We start from the raw sequence: 20,497 nt of genomic DNA, 5'->3' as shown, positions 1-20,497 counted from the left end.
ATGTATGTATTGTGAAAGGGGTGGACTCGTGGTTCAAGTACGTCAACCGAAGCTTGTTGTGCATCCCACTTGCCACAATAACTGGGTAAGCCTATGCCTGTGTCCGTGTCCTTGACTAGGTGCAGGAGCTTTTGCCCAATGTTAGCGTCTGGTTCATCACCTGGCTGTGTTAGACCAAACAGAGCCCTTCTCCTAGCCCCAAGTCCTTGGCAGTCCAGAATAATACGTGTTTTGCAGTCTCATCAGACTGGTTGCAAAGTCGACACTCCTGATTGTCATTGACAATTCCTGGAGTGTAGAGATTTTTCCTGAAATGGCCGTGTCCAGTGATAAGAGCAAGTACTTGCTTGACCTGCCCTCTCCCCAGCTTTAGCAGCTAGCAAGTGAGGAGGGTGCTAGGTTCTGAGAGCAGTTTTTTGCTAAGTGATTGCTAGGATAATTACGCCAACGCTCTAGGTGTTGTCCCCTGGACCGTTTGTTGATTTTAGATTATTTCAAACAATAATATAATATTAAAATATTAAGAGACCATAAAATACATAAAAATATTGTTTATGTATAAGGGCAAAATTTTCTAAATTAGTTACCATTATTATAGCCCCTCATATCTAAGAAGGTTGCCGCAAACCGATTTTCAAATATCTCAAATGGTTGAAAAGTTAAGGGGGGGGGGGGGTGTAAGTTACTTTTCAGCCACCCTGTATATATATAAATTTGAACGAATAGTGTTTTTGGCCTCTAGGGATATCAAAATTAAAAAGTATATCCGTCCCGGCTCTAGGTCTTATTGTGACCCCTAAGATAATAGCTAATTCCCTATATAGATATTCGCTAAAATGAGCAAGGGTAAAAAAGACACATTTTGGCCGTGTGATTAACCATATTTTTTGTCATATTGCACATTTTTAAGCAAACAAAATTAAAAACAAGGATAACATTAGATGACTATCAAACCGACTTCCAACTTGTTTGAAATTTTGTTAATGCAAACAAGCAGCTGTTTGGTAAGTGATTCAATTAATTTGACTATTATGATTGTGTTGGTGTACATTATTCTATCAATATGTTCAACTATTAACAAGAATGCAACAATAAGATAACCGATTAAATTGTGATACATTACCTCTTTACATGCAATTTAATTGCTTACAATCAAAGTTTACAAGTGAGTTTAAAACAGCTGACTTTTACTCCCTAGGGAGGAAAAGAGCTACTGTGCTGTGTGTTGTTCCCCAGTGCATGTATTTAAAAAGGCAGTTTTTGCTACAGTAGGCCTACGATGAAAAATAAAGAAAGTAGCAGGGTTGACAGATGCTTTAGTTTCATGCACACAAAACTTAGTATTGTTAATTAGCATCCTGCCACAGCACTTGGTTGATGCTGGTCATTCATGGTCACTGCTGTGGTTGTTGGTGTTATCACTCCGATACTTGACTTTTGGATCCTCGTTCGGGACAGATGCCCTAGTCAGCTACAATCTCTACACAGCATCATCAAGATGTGTGAGTTAGTTGATTGCAGCATTGCAAATACTATTTTTCATTGCACTGTTTCTTTAAATAATTTAGACGACTCCTGTATCTTTGAATCATACTTATAATTAATTATAAATTACAGTGTAAGACCCGTTCTTTTACCATTGCAGTTTTATGATTAATTTTATTACCAGAAATGAATGAATATGAAGCTTTGTAGCCAATTGAAGATCCTCCATTTGCGTAGAAGCGGACCAGCAGCGAAGGTCCTGACGTGATGATGGCTGGTGGACGAAATAAAGCTCCACTGCTTACCTCGATCCTTTGTCCATTCCAGTCATAAAACTGCAACCAAAATATACCAGGAAAATTATGCAGCAAAGAATAAAGAGATCTTTGAACTAAACCCATCTTATATTAGAATACATATATCTATTAAGATATATATGTACAAGATATATGTCATTAGACTTGCCAATAAAAGTATAGAATGAAACACATAACAGATTTTTTAAATGATTCAAAATCTCGTTTGACCATAGACAAATAGAATAAATATAGACTGTCAAAGGAAGGTTCCGCGATGTGCCCCTAGAGCATCCTTGGTGTTTGATTCGCTGCTGTCGTCGGCTTCTCACCGTAGACGCTGCAGCGGTGTGAGCCGTAACTACACAGCACTCCTAGCGGTGGACGCCAGAACATATGTTAACCACAGCACTGATGCTGTCGGTCTATATTTCATTATTTTTGTCTATGGTTTTGACACAGAATCAGAAAATAATGATCTGTATACATTTAAAGACGTATCTTTCATCCAAAAGAACCGTGCTTAACTGTGTTTTAATCCAAAAATTATCATTTTATAATTTTCTACATAGATTTTTTGTTTTGTGTATTTTTTATGGAAATACATGTAGTTAAACTGCCAGTTCTTTGTGTTGGATCTACAACCCAACTTTCCATTGGAAGACTTTGAATGTTATGTTCACCATTGTTATTTTGTTCTTATCAGTCTGTCACACTCATGGCCAGAATATAGTGCAAAATAAATATTGTAAGTAGGTAATCACCGATAGGCTTACAGTATATTTGTATTTGATCACTAGGGCCTAAAGTGACTCTTTTTGACCCGAGGTCAGGTTTTACTCGGAAAATGAGCGAGGGTAAAAAGACACTTTTTGCCTGTGTGGTAAACTATATTTTTTGTCATATATATTGCATCATTAATTAACAAACTAAGCTAGAAAACAAAATAAATTTTAAGATAACGTCTTACATGAATGTAGGCTACAATCAACATGATTGGTAGGGCATTATTGATCACACTTCTCCACGTTGCTGTTTTCTGAATTTTAAGATCTATTATCTGATCTAAAGTATTAAAAAGTCATCAAATGAATAAATTGCCCTCCGTATCAAATATTTATTTATCCACTTTAAGACATTATCCACGTGCAGATCCCAAATTAGATTTCTATCAATGATAAGGCCAAGAAATTTAGTATTTTCAACTTGCATAATTTCCTCATTATCTATGAAAATATTTATTTCCTCTTTAATTTGTCTTTGTTTAGTGCAAAATGATATGCAGTTAGTCTTATGAGTGTTCAAAATTAAATCGTGAGTACCTATTAAAGAAATCTTTAATTTTTGCTAACTCCACAAAGGAGTGAATTTCTAATTCTATACCAGACATTATAAAGTTTGAATCATCGGCGTACAAAAAGAGGTAATTTTTGATAGAGTTTAATTTATTTAGGCAATTCGGCATATCACTTATGTAGCAGATAAATAATAATGGTCCAAGTATTGACCCTTTGGGGTACTCCATATTTAACTTTTTCTGATGTTGACTTGAATATTGCCAGTTCTTGATACTTCTATATATTGTTCTCTGATTCAAACCATTTTAAATATGAATTTGTGATTCCTAGGCTAATAAGTTTGTCAATCATTTTTGAGTGGGAAATACTGTCAAAGGCTTTTGATAAATCCGTAAAAATTGTGGTAACTTTCTCTTGCTTATCTAATGACTATGATTGATTCAACAAAACTTATTAAAGCAGTGGGTGGATTTATTTTCTCGAAAGCCATGTTGTTCGTGATTAAAAAGATCATATAGTTCTAGGTGTCTTATGAGATTTAATTGCATTTCTTTTTAAAAAATTTTGATATTGATGGAGGAATATAAATTGGTCTATAATTTTGAATACCCCTTTTTGTACACCAGTATGACCTTAGAGATTTTAAGTTGTTTTGGAAAAATGCCTGAAATAAAGGAAGAATTTATCATATGCTTTAAGGGTTTTAACAGGGACTCCTTGGCATATTTAATAATCTTTATTGGAACTTCGTCAAAGCCACTGGACCATTTATTTTTAAGAGTGTCGATTATTTTATTTATATCACTTTCGTCAATTAGCGGACACATGAAAGTTGGGATCTGTTTATTACTTTCCTTCATACCAACAGCTTGATCTGATCTACCATCTAACATATTTTCAATTATACTGACAAAAAAGTTATTAAAACACTATTAGCAACATGTAATGGGTTTGAGACTTCACAATTACCTAGTTTTAAAACATGATTTTATTATAAGTTGGCTGGAGTTTTTCTCGTCTCCTTATTAATAATTTCTGGAAAGTAAATAAAAGAAACATCTTATAACACTTAAAACATATATTCACGCTTATACTGTTACTCACAAGACGGTAAATATACACAAAAGATGTTAAGTAGTGATCGATTTTGATTGGACACTCCAATCATCATCAGACCCAATAGGCGAATGACAAGAATCCTGAATGGCGTCCCTACTAATAATAATACTAATAATAGTAATAATGTTCCACAAAGTTTTAATTATATATTTTTAGAGTTTTTAATTTTATCACTAATAATTACGTTTTGCACTCATGACATTTAATTTATATTGTTGCATTTTTTTCGTTAATTGAGTTTTAAGAACCTCCGACCCGGATTCATGAACTATAGTCCTCGCCACCCTAACTTGAGGCAGCCCAAGGCCGCACGACATATATCTAGTGCGGCCTTGGGCTGCCTCAAGTTAGGGTGGCGAGGACTAGGTTGTTTAATTCAATGAGATCATTTTTGTTCTTTTTTAGGTTCTTTGTAATCAAATTTGTTCTCTTTTGGTGCTTGTAATTTTTTTCTGACTTTTGGAAAAAATAAATTAAAGTAATATTGTAAGATATTGTGGAATGTGTCATATTTACTTTCTATACTTGAATTAAAAAGAGTAAACTAATTTTCTTTTTCCAATAGTGATTCGAACAATTTCATATTGTCTAGGGAAAAATTTCTACCCCAGTAATTCAGAGTACTGTAGTATTATATATCTTTTTAGGACGTGTGAGTAGTTCCATGATTACCTGATTACCTGATTACCTTCCTCTTCACCAAGACCAGCTTTGCCGGATAGGTTGTGTCATAATAAAATAAAAATAAAAATAATAATTGATAATTTCTATTTACAATATATACATACAATCACTTTTAATTATGGCGGTGGATCAACCCTATTTATTCACTGTTTCAAAGTATTCGTCAAGGCTATAAAAAGGTTTGGTTACTAGCCAGGACCTAAGGGCAGTGCTAAATTTCTTTATATCAAGGTTTTTTTGGGGCAAGCTGTTGTAGATCCTAATTGCTATGGTCGGGAAGGCATTCTTCGTCTTAGCAAGTCTACAGAAGGGAATGTCAATTTCATGGTGTCGTCTTGTCTGGTGTTTATGAACGGTATCTCTGGTTGGAAACTTATGGATGTTGCTTTTAACATGTGTTGCACATAGTAGAATGAAGTGGCTAAAGACCGTTAAGATATTTGTTTCAACAAAAAGAGGCTGGCAGTGGTCCAGTCTTTTGCTGAAAGTTATAGTCCTGACAGCCTTCTTCTGCTGCAAGAGAACATCATTACAATTAGGCGCATGCCCCCAGAGCAGTAGGCCATAGCTCAGCACGCTATGGAAAAGAGCATGGTAGACCACCTTTAAATATTGTGGAGTTACTAGCTTGGTAAGCTTGCGTAACAGGCACACGACTATTGACAGCCTTCTACAAACAACTTCGATATGATCTGCCCACGTCAGTTTAGGGTCGATGGTGAAACCTAGCAGATGGACTTTGGTTTCGATTTGGGGATATCGAGTTAGGGTGCATACGATTTTTTGGGTCTTCTCCTCGTTCAGCTTAAATCTGTTGGCTGAGAACCATGCCTTATAGCTTCATCAAAAAGTGTTTCAGCCGTGTCTAGCGCACGCGCAGGGGTAGAGCCCGTTGCAAAGATGGTGGTATCGTCTGCAAACCTGAGAGAAGAACCATTTAGCTCAAGGTCGTTGATTGATACCAGAAATAGTACTGGTCCCAAGACCGATCCCTGAGGAACGCCGTGTTGGATTGTCAGAGGTCTTGACTGGGCACCGCTAAGAGAGATTACCTGCTGCCTATTTTCCAGATAGGACTTGATTAACGTGAGAGCCACGCCCCCAACCCCATAGCGTTCAAGTTTGTCTGTAAGTATGCTGTGTGATATACAATCAAACGCTTTGCTTAAGTCACAAAGTGTTAAGGCAAGCGAGTCGGATGCCTCAAAGGCAGTTTGCACTCTGTTAACCAATTCAGAGACGGCAGAAGTTGTTGAATGGTTCTTTCTGAACCCATGCTGTAGGTTTGAGAGCAGATTGTTCGATTCAAAATAATTCACCAACTGATCTTTAATGACGGACTCAAGGCTTTACTAAAGACCGGTATCAATGAGATGGGCCGGTAGCTGTTTAAGTTGGACGGGTCACCCTTTTTGTATATGGGTACCGTACGAGCCACTTTTAGGATTTTGGGAAAGGCCCCTACTTTTAGGCAGCTGTTTATAACCATAGCTATAATGGATGCGCAATTTCACTCACTATTGCCTTAAGATCTAATGTGGTCATCCCATAAATATCCTGACTACTAGATGGTTTTAGCCCAGAAACTAATTTCCTTATGTAAATTGAATCTACAGGATTCCATTTGGTTAGGTTATCTGCGGTCGGCTGACTTAGGCCATTCATACTATTCAGGGGGTTCAAGTCTGTATTTGGAATGCTATTAACAATATCATGCACATTATCCACTAGGAACCTGTTAAACTCGTCTGGGCTAGCATTGCTTAACATAGTTTTAGAACTAGATTTCCCTCTGGACTCGTTTACTAGGGACCAAGCTGCCTTGCAGGGGTTTAATGCAGTTTCTGTTTTTTTTTTTTTTTTTTTTTTTTTTTTTTATATTGCACAGTTTTTTTGCCTCATCTACTTTAAGTTTGTAGGAATTTTTAGCTTTGCTATACATAAAACGAAGATGTTCATTCAAGTGTTCACAAGAGGCCGATAGGTACCTGTCTCTTAAGGCTAAAACTAGATTCTTATATCTAGCCAGGTCTGGCGTATACCATGAATTGACCTCCAACCTACCATGTTTAACCTTACTTAACTTAGGCCTATTAGGAGAAATTCTGACAGTTTTGGAAGGAAAGTAATCATTAAAGATATCATTTACTATAAGAAATTAGCAAAAGACTCTTCCGGATCATTTACCTGCAGAACACGACCCCAGTCAATCTGTGACAAGCTATACCTGAATTGCGGGAGACGATTCTCTTTAATAATTCTAAAGCTCCTAGTATACTCTAGATGCCAAGCAGGAAATATTGGAGTGCTACTCACCAAGCTGTTGTGTGTACTCAGTAAAACTGCTCCATGATCCGCAACCAGAGGCTCAGTTACTTCTACCTCATAATCCCACAAGTCCAAGTTCGTGGCGATGGTATCCAAGCATCGGTTTCCCCTCGTCGATGCGACACTGGTAATGAATAGGCCGTGTGCTCGGAGTAGGTTTGTAAAAGTTCTTGTGTGTAGTTCGTCACAGTTTAGCGCAATATTGAAGTCACCTCCTAGTATGATTGTTTTCTTTAAATTGGATAAATCAGAGAGACAGATATCTAGTCCTTCAAAAAAATTGTCAATGTTGCCGTTGGGAGAGCGATAAACACTAAAAAATATCATTTGTGTTCCCAATAACTCAATTCCAGACACTTCAAAATCTAGCTCAGCGCAGTATCTTTCCAAGTCTAATTGTTTTATTTCTAGGGTATCGTTTACAAAGATAGCCACTCCTCCACCAAGCCTTTGCCTTCTGCAGAAGCATGATGCCAGTTGAAAGTTTTCTAATTATGAGTAAAAATCACGTTCTTCTTCAACCAACCAATGCTCACTGATACATAGGATATTTAGCTTGCTCTCACAGCAGAATATTGGCATTAGATTAAATTTAGTCCTGAGACATTGAACATTTAGGAAAGCTACTTTGAATACATTAGATTTATTTACAATATCTACACTTGTAAGGTCTAAAGACTTGTCTAATGAGTTGTCATGATCTGATAAGGCTTTTACAATACCCTCAGTTTTAATTTGATCCTTATGAATGTTAGTTAAAATATTATCTATGCACGTTTTTGAGGTAGATATTGAGATAGAATATCGTGGGAAAATCTATTATATAATTCATACCACATCTCAGTAGAATACGTTTTAACTCTTTTAGCTCTGGTGAATCTTTAAGAGTGTCAATATTAAAGTCACTCACCAATTATAATCAATTTTTTTTTTCTTACTAGATTATTATTTAGTTTATTCAGTCGGTTTAAAAACTCTGAGTTTTCAAAGTGTGGGGTTCTATAAATTCCTACCAGCAAAAAGTGTAAATTATCTACTATACTTTAAATTTAACACAACAAAACTCCAACAATTTATCTTGGCAAAGCTCTTCTCCCATTTTTAATAGCAGTGGTTTCCCCTTTATGCTCTCCTTTGATAAGATTAAAACACCTCATCCAGTTGTTGTGGTGCGAGAATGAGTTATTTTTTGGTAATTATCAAGGTTAAATCTTTCCATATCATAGTGATTTATGTTATGTTCTGATAAAACAATTATATCAGGATCTATCTCTGTTAATGATACTTCCAATTGGTCAATTCAAGTTATTAAGTTTTGAATATTCTTATGAAAAATCTTTAGATTTCCGATATTTAGGTTGTTTTCATCCAACTGGGACTCTGAGATGTAATTTATTGAGAGTTTAAAGTAGAGCTTAAAAGGTTCACATCTGTTGTTTGTGTATTAAATTGATTTCCCTTGATCACTTCACTTTGAGCTATGCTCTGCTTTTCCACAACACAATTACCAAACTGCTGCTGGCTTTGTCTCGCTGCACTGAAGCCTGCTGTGGCCTGTGGGACGAAGATGCTGGCATGGTTGAAGGGAGGCTGCTGGTGTTTGGGTTGTGTACAGTGGCTGATTGATGCTGTGTCCCCTGACTTGTATTGCCAGTAGCTTGCTCATTGCCACCATGAGCATATACAGTACGTGGATCAGTCTGGTGAGGATGTTCTGGTTGGCTGCGCGACCCAAAAGTGACATCAGTTCCTCCTGCGTCTACTGTAATACCTGCATCGTTGTCAGTCGTCAAAACCACTTCTACAGGAGGATTACTACTTGTGAGATGTTGGTAGTATGAATCTCGAGGCATGAGTTCTTTAGTATTTGAGCAGTCCACTTCACCGTACTATTCACTTCACTGTACTGTTTTCACTCAACGTTCTTCTCAGAGCACTAACAAAGTCATGGTGAGAGAGTCCATTCCTCAAAACCCGAGGCGATATTTGATTGTAACACACAATATAAATTGTGGCATCTGTAGCGTGTTGGAATTCAAAGAGGTTGTTGAAGAAATGGTCTATTTTAATTAAGTCTCTCACGCATCCCATTGGGGAACAAACTAATGCTTTAAGTTCTCTTTTTGTAAAATCGTCTGTCAATTGCCTGAAAGCACTATCATATTCTTGAATTGAAGGTTTACCATAGTAATTTGGTTTGGTTACCAGGCTGTATACTACTGGTCCATTCAAAATCTTTTGGCATGTTAGTCTTTCAGATATGTAATCTGATTCTGTATTATTACCCCATTTACACCTGAATTTGACCGCAACTCCAGCAGACATGTAACGAAGATAAGTAAAATCAGCAGATATTGTGTGCGCAAAATCTGCTGAGGTGTCTGTTTCCCATTTTACTCATGGCATCAAACATGTCATTCTCCACTAGGCTATATTGATTTTTCTTGTTGAATTGATTTTTATAATGAATCTCCTAGCGTTGTTCATAATGAATAGACGAAACGATTAAATAACTTACTAAACAGCTGCTTGTTTCCATTAGGAAATTAAAATAAAATTAGTTGGAACTAGAAGTAGTTTTGAGAGGTGTTCAAAGATAACTATTTTAGTTTTGTAACATACTTTGTTCAAATAATGGTGCAATATGACGAAAAATATAGTTCATCGCACGGGCAAGAAGTGTCTTTTCAACCCTCGCTCATTTTCCGACCTCGGCTCCGCTTCGATCATAAAACTTGAGCTCTAATCAAAAAGAGTCACTTTAGGCCCTAGAGATGAAATATACCTACTATTATTGTAAATGTTATGCAGGATAACAAGGTTTGATAGAAATGTGATTTGAGTGTTTGAAATGTTTATAAGAACACAACACCTAACCCAACCTCCATGATTGAGACTCCGGCCAGCTGGAAGTCGTTAAACAGAAGTCTGACTCTACAACTGGCACCAGCGTCTGCCTCACAGCTGATGATGTACTCAGCGCCGAGGTCCCGAGGGTACTGGCTGGGGAAGAATGGGGACGTTATGATACCTCCGACGCTAGAGTTGCTCACAGTTCCCATCATAGCTGTGCTGCTAGGCTTACCCACTAGGTGCTGTCGATTCCCTGTGTAAAAGTACACTGATTTACATTTTATTAAATTTTGTAACCCATTTGCCTCTCAAGCCTTGCTCAAGCCTTATGCTCAAATCTTAGCAAGCCTTGCTTCACTGTTACATCACTGGGGAGGGAATAATATCAGATCATGCTGAAGTAGTTTTAAAATTCTTTATTAGTAAAAATAAGAACAACAGTTGCTTAGATAACAAAGAGGATTCTTACAATAGGAAACCATCCTTGTATCATCAACCAGACTTGAAAATTTTGTCAATAAGTTAAGTAATATCGATTGGTCTACCTTGTATTCTATTAATGACACGAACTTAGCTTTTCCATTTTTTCTTAATTTCAGGGTTTTAATTTCAGATTTTAATTTGTACTGTCCTGTTGTAAATGTGAAAAGTAATATTAAGGTCAATAGATGTAATATTTGGTTTACTACAGAATTGGAGACAATGGGTTAATATTTATTGTTATTTTATGACAAATGGAAATGTAGCAAGAATGTAAAATTATATGAACAGTTTTAAAAGGTATAGAAGCGTGTTCGGTAAACTTGAACATTTAAATTCATCCTCTTTGTTTTACTTAAAACTAACTCTCTTCTCAGCAACATGTGTTTGTTGTCATATTAAATTATTCCTTTTTATTATATTGTTAACATGTGTTGTATTTCAAATGTAAATAAACAGAGTTATTGTTCTCTTGTAACCATTAAATGTGTGTTCATTTTTCACTCTCTCATATTCATTAATCTCAATATCTCCATCTCTCCACATATTACCCCTCTGGTCCTATTTACCATTACTCTTTCTCATTTTACTTTCTATCTTATTTATTGTCTTTTCTCATAACTCTCTCTAAATATTGTTTTATTCCCAGAATAATAATCACTCTCTGAATTATTCAAAGCGTGTATATACAAACAAGGTAAGAGAAGCCAAAATTACTGCTAATGGCAAACTTACTCAATCCAAAAATACATGCAAATAAGCTTGGGAAATAATCAGAAAAGAATCAGGACAGATTAAAACATTTTCCAAAACAACTTTAACACCCATCACTCTCAACGATTTCTTTACTTCTGTTTCAAACAACACACAAAATAAACTCAATAATGATGATAAAGTAATTACTCATTTTGAATTAAGTTATTGAGTAACTGTCCTATACCATATTCTAATACTCCTGACATCCGGACATTTAAATGGAGCCTTGTTGATAAACAAGTCCATTCTTTGGTCTGTAAACTATGTACACTATGGTTCCCGTAATGAAGATTTGTTTGGACTCTCCAATTTTACTCTTAAATACTTAGTTGATTTTATCCTGGAACCTTTAACACATCTTATAAATTTTGCTTTGATTGACGGCAAGATTCCTGATTGTTTAAAAACCTCCAGAGTAACGCCCATTCACAAGAAAGGCGACAAGAATGTCCCATCAAACTATCGCCCAATAGCTTTGGTTCCAATCTTAGGAAAAATAATTGAAAAATGTATGCTTGAGCAGCTACAACACTTTTTTAACTGTGAACAATCTTTTATATAAAGGTCAATACGGCTTTAAAGCCAACTGTTCAACCACAAAGGCTGTAGAAGAATTAATTAACCTAGTTTTGCAAGGGCTTGAACTGTTTGAAGACAAGTCGGTGACAGGTACATGCCTTATTGATTTGACCAAGGCCTTCGACACAATCTCCCATCCCATTATTTTTGATAAACTATATTACTATGGCATTAGGAACCGTGAACTAAACATCATATTCAATCCTACCTTGAAAACTGTAAACAGCACGTGATAGGAGATGATTATTCTGATATTTTGGAATTGAATGCTGGTGTTCCGCATTCTACACTCAGGAAGAATTTTTAAATAGTGACATATCATGTTTAGAATCTAAATAGGATATTGTATATATTGAAATTTATAACTGACGTATGACACTATTTTTAAGTACTGTTGTAACAATGCCTATCACAAAATGTTATGTTTAATGGCTGCAATCAATCTTATTGACTCTCCACATGGACCTGGGGCCTGTAGAACTTATCAAGCAAAGCAAAAAATCATCCTATACAGTTCAAGAATAAACTGTACCTACTGACAGACATTAGTAAAGTCACCAGGATGGATCTAAATGCTGTCGTGGATTCTTGCCCATTGCAATACTGACTGAGCCACCAACTCATCCAAGATTGAGGGTATTTAACCAACTAAAACTTCCATGGCTAAATTATTTGTTAAAAACTAGGTGAGTTATTTTGTAGACTAAGCAACCACAAGTACACTTCTCATCCCATTGTAAATTTTGAAGCTCGTTTCTATATCTAGTTCATGTCCGGTGGCACTGGGCATTAGTATCGACAAAATTTTGTTTCTATTATTTCAGGGTAAATTTAATAATTTGTACTTTACTGTTTGGTTATATAACTATAGGGTACGAGTTATTTTTTATGATTATATTGTTTTATTTCGTTAAACAAGGTTTTAAATGGCTGAAATAACAAGAAACAAATTGTAAACAAAACATGACCTCTACTACAGTGCACCGGACAGAACAAATAATAAAATTGGTTTCAGCTGTTCCATAAGGATGAGAAATCTGTTATTTACATCAAGACATTTTTGTTAACACGTTCGCGGCGGCATGGGAGCAATCGCTCCCATACGGAACCCTAATGCCATCCTGGTGGGTGCGATCGCTCCCAAGCTGCAATGCAGTACGAAATGATTTATTTTTAAGCCAGGATTAGATCTAGAAACTTGAAACCTCGCACAGCACTGCTCATTAGTATACTGTATTTTGTTGTGGTATAGGTTGGTAGTAAATTTCCCCGTAAAATCCCCGTCTGGCAATCTCAAAAATCTACTTTTTGTCCCGTCTTTTTCCCTCCATTTGGCAATACAATTCCAATGGGACCGGCTACGTTCCAAGCAGTGCTGCTTGCTATCTGTGGGTGTTTAGCGAACTACGTTGACTCTCGTTGTAAAGCAGGACATCCTCGCACGTTATTTGCTATTCGTCAGACCGAAATTGGAAAACCAATCACACGCGGCATTTGGGTTTGTTCGGCGCTGAGGGCTGCGCCGCACTGGGAATACGCCCGCCATTTGACGTGCCGCCGCGAACGTATTAATGAAGTAGAAATAGCTATAATTTCAGATGGTTGAGTTGATGAACTGTACTTACTTTCTGAAGAGTATTCTAATGTGAAAGCATGTTTGTGAGCCTGACTGAAGAGCAATGCCAGGACCAACGTCCTTGTCTGGCTGCGAAACACAGGTGGTGACAAGGAGGGAGGGAAGTGGCCACAGAACGGAGTGCCTGGACACACATGTAAACATTAAACAATACAGTAACCTTATCTCTTACTTCCTTGTTAATAATAACAATATTAATTTTTAGTATAATGTATTGGAGTTTTTGGAGAGGAGAATTATGGCATTATAATTCCCACTATGGCAGTATATATGGTATGTAAAAAATATGTTTCTTACATACATTACATTTAAATACATCATTATGCTATAAAAGTAAACAATAAATCATGCGGTTAGTCTTTGACTATTAATTAGTCAATGGGTTAGTGCAACACTGTAGCTAAATCATCAAAACAGGTCAGACACTTAAAGTATGTTATATGTTAGCACCGGTTATACTGTAGTTAATAAAGACAAATATTTAGTTTTTCTTATTTTTTTAGTACTTAATGTATGTAATGTATGTATTAAAAAAAAAAAAAAAAAAAAAAAAACTATTGTCATGGACTTTTCTCTGTTTCACACTGTAGATAAATTCCTTTATTACAAGAGAATGATATGCCTACTGTGGCGATTTGTACATTCAAATTTAAAATCCGTGCCAAACACCTTGGCCAAACGGTCCAATCAGGGACGATTGCGGAAGGATATAAAACAGCTGTTTGAACGACAAGAGTTACAATGGGCAACGCTTCACTTGGAGGGCAAGCATTGTCTTGAACTGACTTATCGACGTTTTTGTACATTCATAAATTATTATCTCTTTTTAGTTCGGAAACATGTTTTTTTTTTTTTGTTTTTTTTTTATTTGTCCAGAGATTATTTATATTGATATGTATAGCAATATTTGTAAATTCTTGTGTATAGAGTCAATCTGAGATAGAGTGTGTTTTGCGTCTTTTTTTGTGAATACAATTTTTTGAGAGGCCTCAATTGTTTAGGCCGAGGTATTTAACTACTGCAAGTGACAAAGCTTGCAGGATGGTGAACAGAGGCCATCCAGCTGTAAATTCTGTGTCCAGTGGGGAAAGTGTAGAACCTGCGGAGACAGGTAACAAGCTGGTCAAAGTTGTCGTACCCCCTCCCCCTCCACGAGATTCCCTCCGCACGGGTCATGTGGCATTCGCCGAAGAAGAAATAGGGCGCTTTGCGCACGACACAGACTACGACATGCTTCGCTCAAACACTTTGTCAAACAGAAATTGTTTGATATACTCAGACAACGAATTGTTGGAACAAGCTGTTTTTCTTTGATCGCAACACTCTTTTGACTCCGCAGCCATAGATTACATCACGCTCGATGAAGGAATATTTCGTGCCCTTAGGTCGTCTATCCATATGTGAATGAACGTGCCGTGCAACCTAGACGAATTTGATCCCCCCGACTTTCGCGTCGTCACCACATCCAATGTCTCGCAAGTAGACTCTTTTTGTTGCGCCCTCGCAGATGAATCATTTTCCAGCGTGGTCCAACCAACAAGGTTTGTCTATAATTTATTTTTGTAAAAAAAATACAACCAACTTCAAACGCTCTAAAAAGAATGAAATAATTTCAATAAAGTAAAAACTTTTGTATTAGGCAAGCTCACGTATTTTAAGTCGGCGCGGCTCTATGATGATTTTTGATGCAAAATTGAAAGAGGTTGTCCATATTGCAGGTGACTATCTATAACTAAAGGTGTTAATCTGCATGTCTTTTTTATAGTTATGCGTTAAGTGTTATTTTATTACCGTAATCAGAGATCGGTATTATAGTGGTATTAACGAGTATCTTTAAAAAGATTATAACGCATTTAAATGTTTCTAACTTGGAAAAGTAACGTTTTAATACTAAACTAGCTTCTTTTCCCTATCATAATATCAAACTAAATTATTTTCCTATTCATATAGAACATTTGTGTGTGTTATTTTAATAATGCATTTATTCTGAAGTAAACATAAAATACAAGAAAATATTTCCTTTAATGTATAAACCATAAAACAGTTCAGTATGTTTTTTTTATATATTTATGTTATCCAGCTACAATTTATTGATTTTCAAAATACACACACATCAATCATATTTGCAGTTTGAGCCGCGCCGACTTGAAATACGTGAGCTTGCCTAATACAAAAGTTTTTACTTTATTGAAATTATTTCATTCTTTTTAGAGCGTTTGAAGTTGGTTGTATTTTTTTTACAAAAATAAATTATTTCATGATTTTTAGTGACTGTATATTTTTTTATATATTAATTACATGAGGATTTTCGATAAGAAAAACTGTTTGAAACAATCAAAAGTTCCAGAGAACAATCATTATTTTAAAACTGCTTGAGTCACCTGTTCAGGTTACATAATCAATGGGTATGGAAATAAAGATCTTTAGATATTCCTTAAGAAAGAAAGAGTTGTCCATTACATTAGGCCTAATGAAAAACTAATTGTCTTTTCTAGATACATTGAAATGTCAGACATCATCGTTTCCTGCAATCGGTGTACTTCTACATTATAAAAAGAAATACAGTAACGTCTCAAGCCTTTTGGAACAATATGAAAGTTATTCCTCAGCTACCAGCACTAAAAAATCTCTCAAAAGTGGAAAATTGGTCGTTAACACTATAGTACCTTTCGTATACTACCTTTGGAAAATATTATATTTTCATTCAACTAAAAGATTGGTTCAACTAAAAGTGGTTTAAGTCATGTAGGGGGTTTTGTTTGCTCAAGATATAGCCTAGTCGAAATTGCAAATCATCTTCCTCTAGGACTTTCCGAAGCAGGCATAATAGTATTGATATGTTATAGTAACTGGGTAGAGAATATTAATAAACATTCCACATCTGCAAATGAAATATGTAGGCTATATGAAAGATTGGTTCAGCTAAAAGTGGTGCAAGCCATATGTAGGTGGTTTTGTTTGATCAAGATATAGCCTAGTCGAAATTGCAAATCATCTTCCTCTAGGACTTTCTGAAGCAGGCATAATAGTATTGATATGATATAGTAACTGGGTAGAGAATATCAATAAACATTCCACATCTGCAAATGCATGTTTAGTAATTAAAATATTTAACACTTTTAAGACAATTGACAATTATGCACTGTCACACTTCTTAGGTCGTGTAAGGAATAATTGCATTTTGATTTATATTTAGACCTGTTTTACGAATGCTTTGGTTTTCACAATACACCTTTATTTGTCAACAATATCATACAGCTATTCACTGAAACATATATGTTTTTGTAAGTCAGAATATTCAATACTAAAAACAGAATTACTGTATACACAAATCAGGTAAAACGTTAAAATACATTTTTTATAGTAACCAAAACAAAATGCATTTTTCTCAATGTAATTCATTTAGGCTCCATGGCAAGAAATAGTTTATTGATCAATATGAAGCAACTGTTTCATGAAAAATTGTCTGTAGCTTCATTTAAATGGTTTCAACTAACAGCTGTAGGAATGTTATTATGATTTATTGCCTTCTCTGCACAAATGTAAACAATCTACACAAATGTAAACAATATAAATGTTGAATATTTAAGGTTTTCAGAATTTTTCACCGAAACAAATATTATACTGAAACATAATATATAAGGTACCAAATAGAAACTCTCCTGGTTATTTTGGTGGTGGAACGTGGAACCACACTGATCGGTAAAAGAATCACAGAGAAATTGGTGAACATACATAGAAAAAAAAAACATCGCCACAAACAAATTGAGAACCTCCTCCTTTTGTTGGTAGTGGGGAAGTCGGTTAAAAATAGATTCCACATCGATGCGTCAAATAATTCGAACTGGTTTCTTTTCTTAAAGATTTGAGACCTATTTTCAACGTTTTACTATCTCACGAGAACGTAATAAATAAAATTGCTTTTGCCCGAGCTCAAGGGTCAATTGTTTAAGTTGTGGGTCGATTCAGTAAATGCTTGATCAGGTTGGAATAGTTTACACGACACAATTTTAAATAGATTCATTCCTTCCATGCGTCGCGTCGTAGGGAAATCAAGGCGATTGAGTTAGCCTACGACACAACAGCCGCGAACGAAATACAAATAATACTATTGTCGTTGATAGCCGAATCCAGCAAGCACCCGTCCGCGTTTAACATTGGTAGTACGTTCCACAGCGAGCTGAGGAGACATTTTCAGAATATTGCCAACATTTGTTGTAAATCACGTTCGCGCTCAAAACTACATTTATTACTTCAATCACTTATCAGAGTCTGAGGCTAGTGGGACTTCAGGTTACCCATGTCACACCTGAATGAAAACTTGCCAAACACTAAACTGCTCATAACTTACTTAATTCTTAACTAAATTGAATCAAAATTTCAGAGGACCTTTATGAGCAAGAACAACAGCTAAATTTAACTTGTTGGGCAAGGACCTATGTGATTGAAGTAGCCTTGAATAAATGTAGGCCATGTAGGACGGAAAAACAATATTTTGGATCCGCGTCTACCAGACTATACGTCAACGCAGCTCCCCTGCACATCCTTTCAAAGTGCAGGCCACGAAAACCCTTTTTCTGTCGAAACAAGCAAAACGATTTAAGAAATAGACCCGCCGAGATAATAGTCAGGTGTTTCCGTTACAACCAAGAAGGAGGTATAGCTAGGAACTGTCGGAGTTCTTTAAAATGGTAAATAACATTGACAAGGGGACCTGGTCTCATACAATTAAGGCGAAAATTCCCAACAAAAACAAACTGCAAACTGCGTAGATATGAGCGGTAAATTGCCATTCGCTTATGTTAGGTTAAACAGTTCATCGAATTGTATTACACTAATCGACTCAGGTATAGTAGTAGGTTATTCATCAGCAAAGATCTATTTAACACATTGATAGAGAAACAATTTGATTTCAAATGTCAATAAAGTAAGTCATACAATGGGAACAGCGTGTGGCATACTTTGATGCACACTTTGGTGATCCGGTCATGTGATTTATGATCCTGACCAAATCTTTCATGTTGGAAACGATAACTGGACACATTATTTAAAACAAAGGAGACAATTTACCGCAATTCACAGGCCCTTATATAAGGGCTGGTTCTTATAAGAACCAGCTTTGATGAATGTTTGATTAATTAAAGCATTTATAACACAGACATATCTTAATCGTTCAACATATGGAATATTAATATATAAGTCAACTGGACACAATGTGAACTAAGATTTTGAATGAATGATCAATAATAAATGACGGAATAAATGAGATAGGGGATTTGACTACATGATCTGAAATTACATATTAATTAAATATTACTATTCTACGACACAATACCTCCCAGGGAGCCAAACCCCCCATTTCCTACGTTCTAGCACGGCATCCTTCTGGTTAGGCCGGCGACACACGACAACCGTCCTCGCGTCGTCTCTTCCTACTCCCCTCCGTGCGCATGCGCGACCATAGTGTCCTACGTAGCGTATCATGGTTTGAACGAGGTGGGATATTTAAATCATTGTGGATTGGATTGTGGATTGATTTTGCGTCACCACACAAAATCACGAAGCCATGATTCATTTAAAGTTAGGCAAATTTTCTTGAAACTACAAATTTTGAAAACTGCAAATTAGAAAATTATCCTACTAATATTAAGTGAGAAAGTTTGGATGTTTGTGACAAGTAAACGTGACAAATACTTGTCGGATTGGGCTGAAATTTATAGTGATGATAGCTCACATTCCTGATTAACAAATAGACGCATTATTATCTTAAAAATCCTCTCGGGCTCCGCCCCAGTGGCTCTGGAGTTTCCCATGTTAACCTTATAAATGTTTTTAAAAGGAATTAACAAATTTTGTCAGCTGTTTCAACTACACAATTTGGTTCTTTCATATTGAATAGCATTAAAAAGTTTATTTACAGCACTATCTATATATTTAATACGCTAGGCATATTTTTTTCATAATTGTTTTGGAGTGGTGGTGCTACCGATCTCCATGTTCAAGGTGTCGTTAGAAAGGTCTTAGCATGTAGTTTTGCCATCAAACAAAAAAACTTTGGAATTCCATCAAGACTCGCCCCAGTGGCCTTCAAAGTTCCCATGTTATTCTTAGGGAGAAAATGTTTGTTTATATTTGAACAGATGAATATTTGAAATTGACACTAATATTTGAAACAGATGGTTATACTGAAATTTTGCACAAAATCAAAACATAACCAAAAAAACGTTTGACATAATGGAGACTATAAGATTTTGGCCAGGACGTCAAATAGGAAGAGGCCGACGAACTTTAACTGGTAGACGCGAACGAAATACAAATAATACTATTGTCGTTGATAGCCGAATCCAGCAAGCACCAGTCCGCGTTTAAGTGTGCTCTCCAACAGTCGCCTGAAGATTTCACATTCAATTTATGACTGTTGGATAATCGCTGCATAGGCTGTTGATTTTGGAAGACAAGGAGGAGGGTAGGACTAATTTGGAAACAGAAGACAGGAGAATGGGCCGTATGCATAAAAAGAAGTAAAACCTGTTACTTGTAAAATTTCGAGCAAAACCTTCACAAGATATGAATAAAAACTAGAGCGAAACCTTTTACTTGGAGTAAGAAGTAAATGAACAGTGATTCAGATTATTTACTCGGAACAGTAGTAAATACACATAAAGGTACATAAAGTCGACCTTTTACTTGTACTGGCAAGCAAATCCTTCAAATCTGATGCATCTAGTTAGTAGTTGACTCATCTCTCAAGTAATAGGTTATTTTTGTGTTTGATATGGCGGATATGGTGAATGTTCGGGAAGTAAACGTGTATCTACCTCGTTGTAGTCCTAAGGACATTAAAAGTGTGTTTTGTTTTGAAGAAAATAACGTGCATTGGTTGACAAATAAATTTGTAGGGGTGACTGTAGAATCTTGGGGCGCGCTTACCCCAGTACCTACATAAAATGAAAATTTGTTTTAAGATATCTGTCTGATCCCGG

At 36.0% G+C, this 20,497-nt stretch overlaps 1 protein-coding gene across 2 annotated transcripts in view; it reads right to left on the bottom strand.

Annotated features, from left to right (window-relative positions):
- LOC128985784 (uncharacterized) overlaps positions 1–20,497 on the bottom strand; it is a 130,285-nt gene that overhangs the window by 83,561 nt on the left and 26,227 nt on the right. For both annotated transcript variants that reach the window (XM_054405655.1, XM_054405656.1), the window contains exons 4-6: positions 13,504–13,638; positions 10,093–10,316; positions 1,667–1,820 (exon numbers count right to left, since the gene is read on the bottom strand). In XM_054405655.1, coding sequence (XP_054261630.1) covers positions 1,667–1,820; positions 10,093–10,316; positions 13,504–13,638 — 513 coding nt within the window. The remainder of the gene's footprint in view (positions 1–1,666; positions 1,821–10,092; positions 10,317–13,503; positions 13,639–20,497) is intronic.

Source organism: Macrosteles quadrilineatus, unplaced genomic scaffold, assembly GCF_028750875.1.
Source record: "Macrosteles quadrilineatus isolate MER2022 unplaced genomic scaffold, UCM_ALF_1.0 Scaffold_2__2_contigs__length_208266976, whole genome shotgun sequence".
In the NCBI taxonomy this organism is placed as follows: domain Eukaryota; kingdom Metazoa; phylum Arthropoda; class Insecta; order Hemiptera; family Cicadellidae; genus Macrosteles; species Macrosteles quadrilineatus.
Note: the sequence above shows the minus strand (reverse complement) of the source record. Positions and strands in the feature narration are given on the sequence as shown.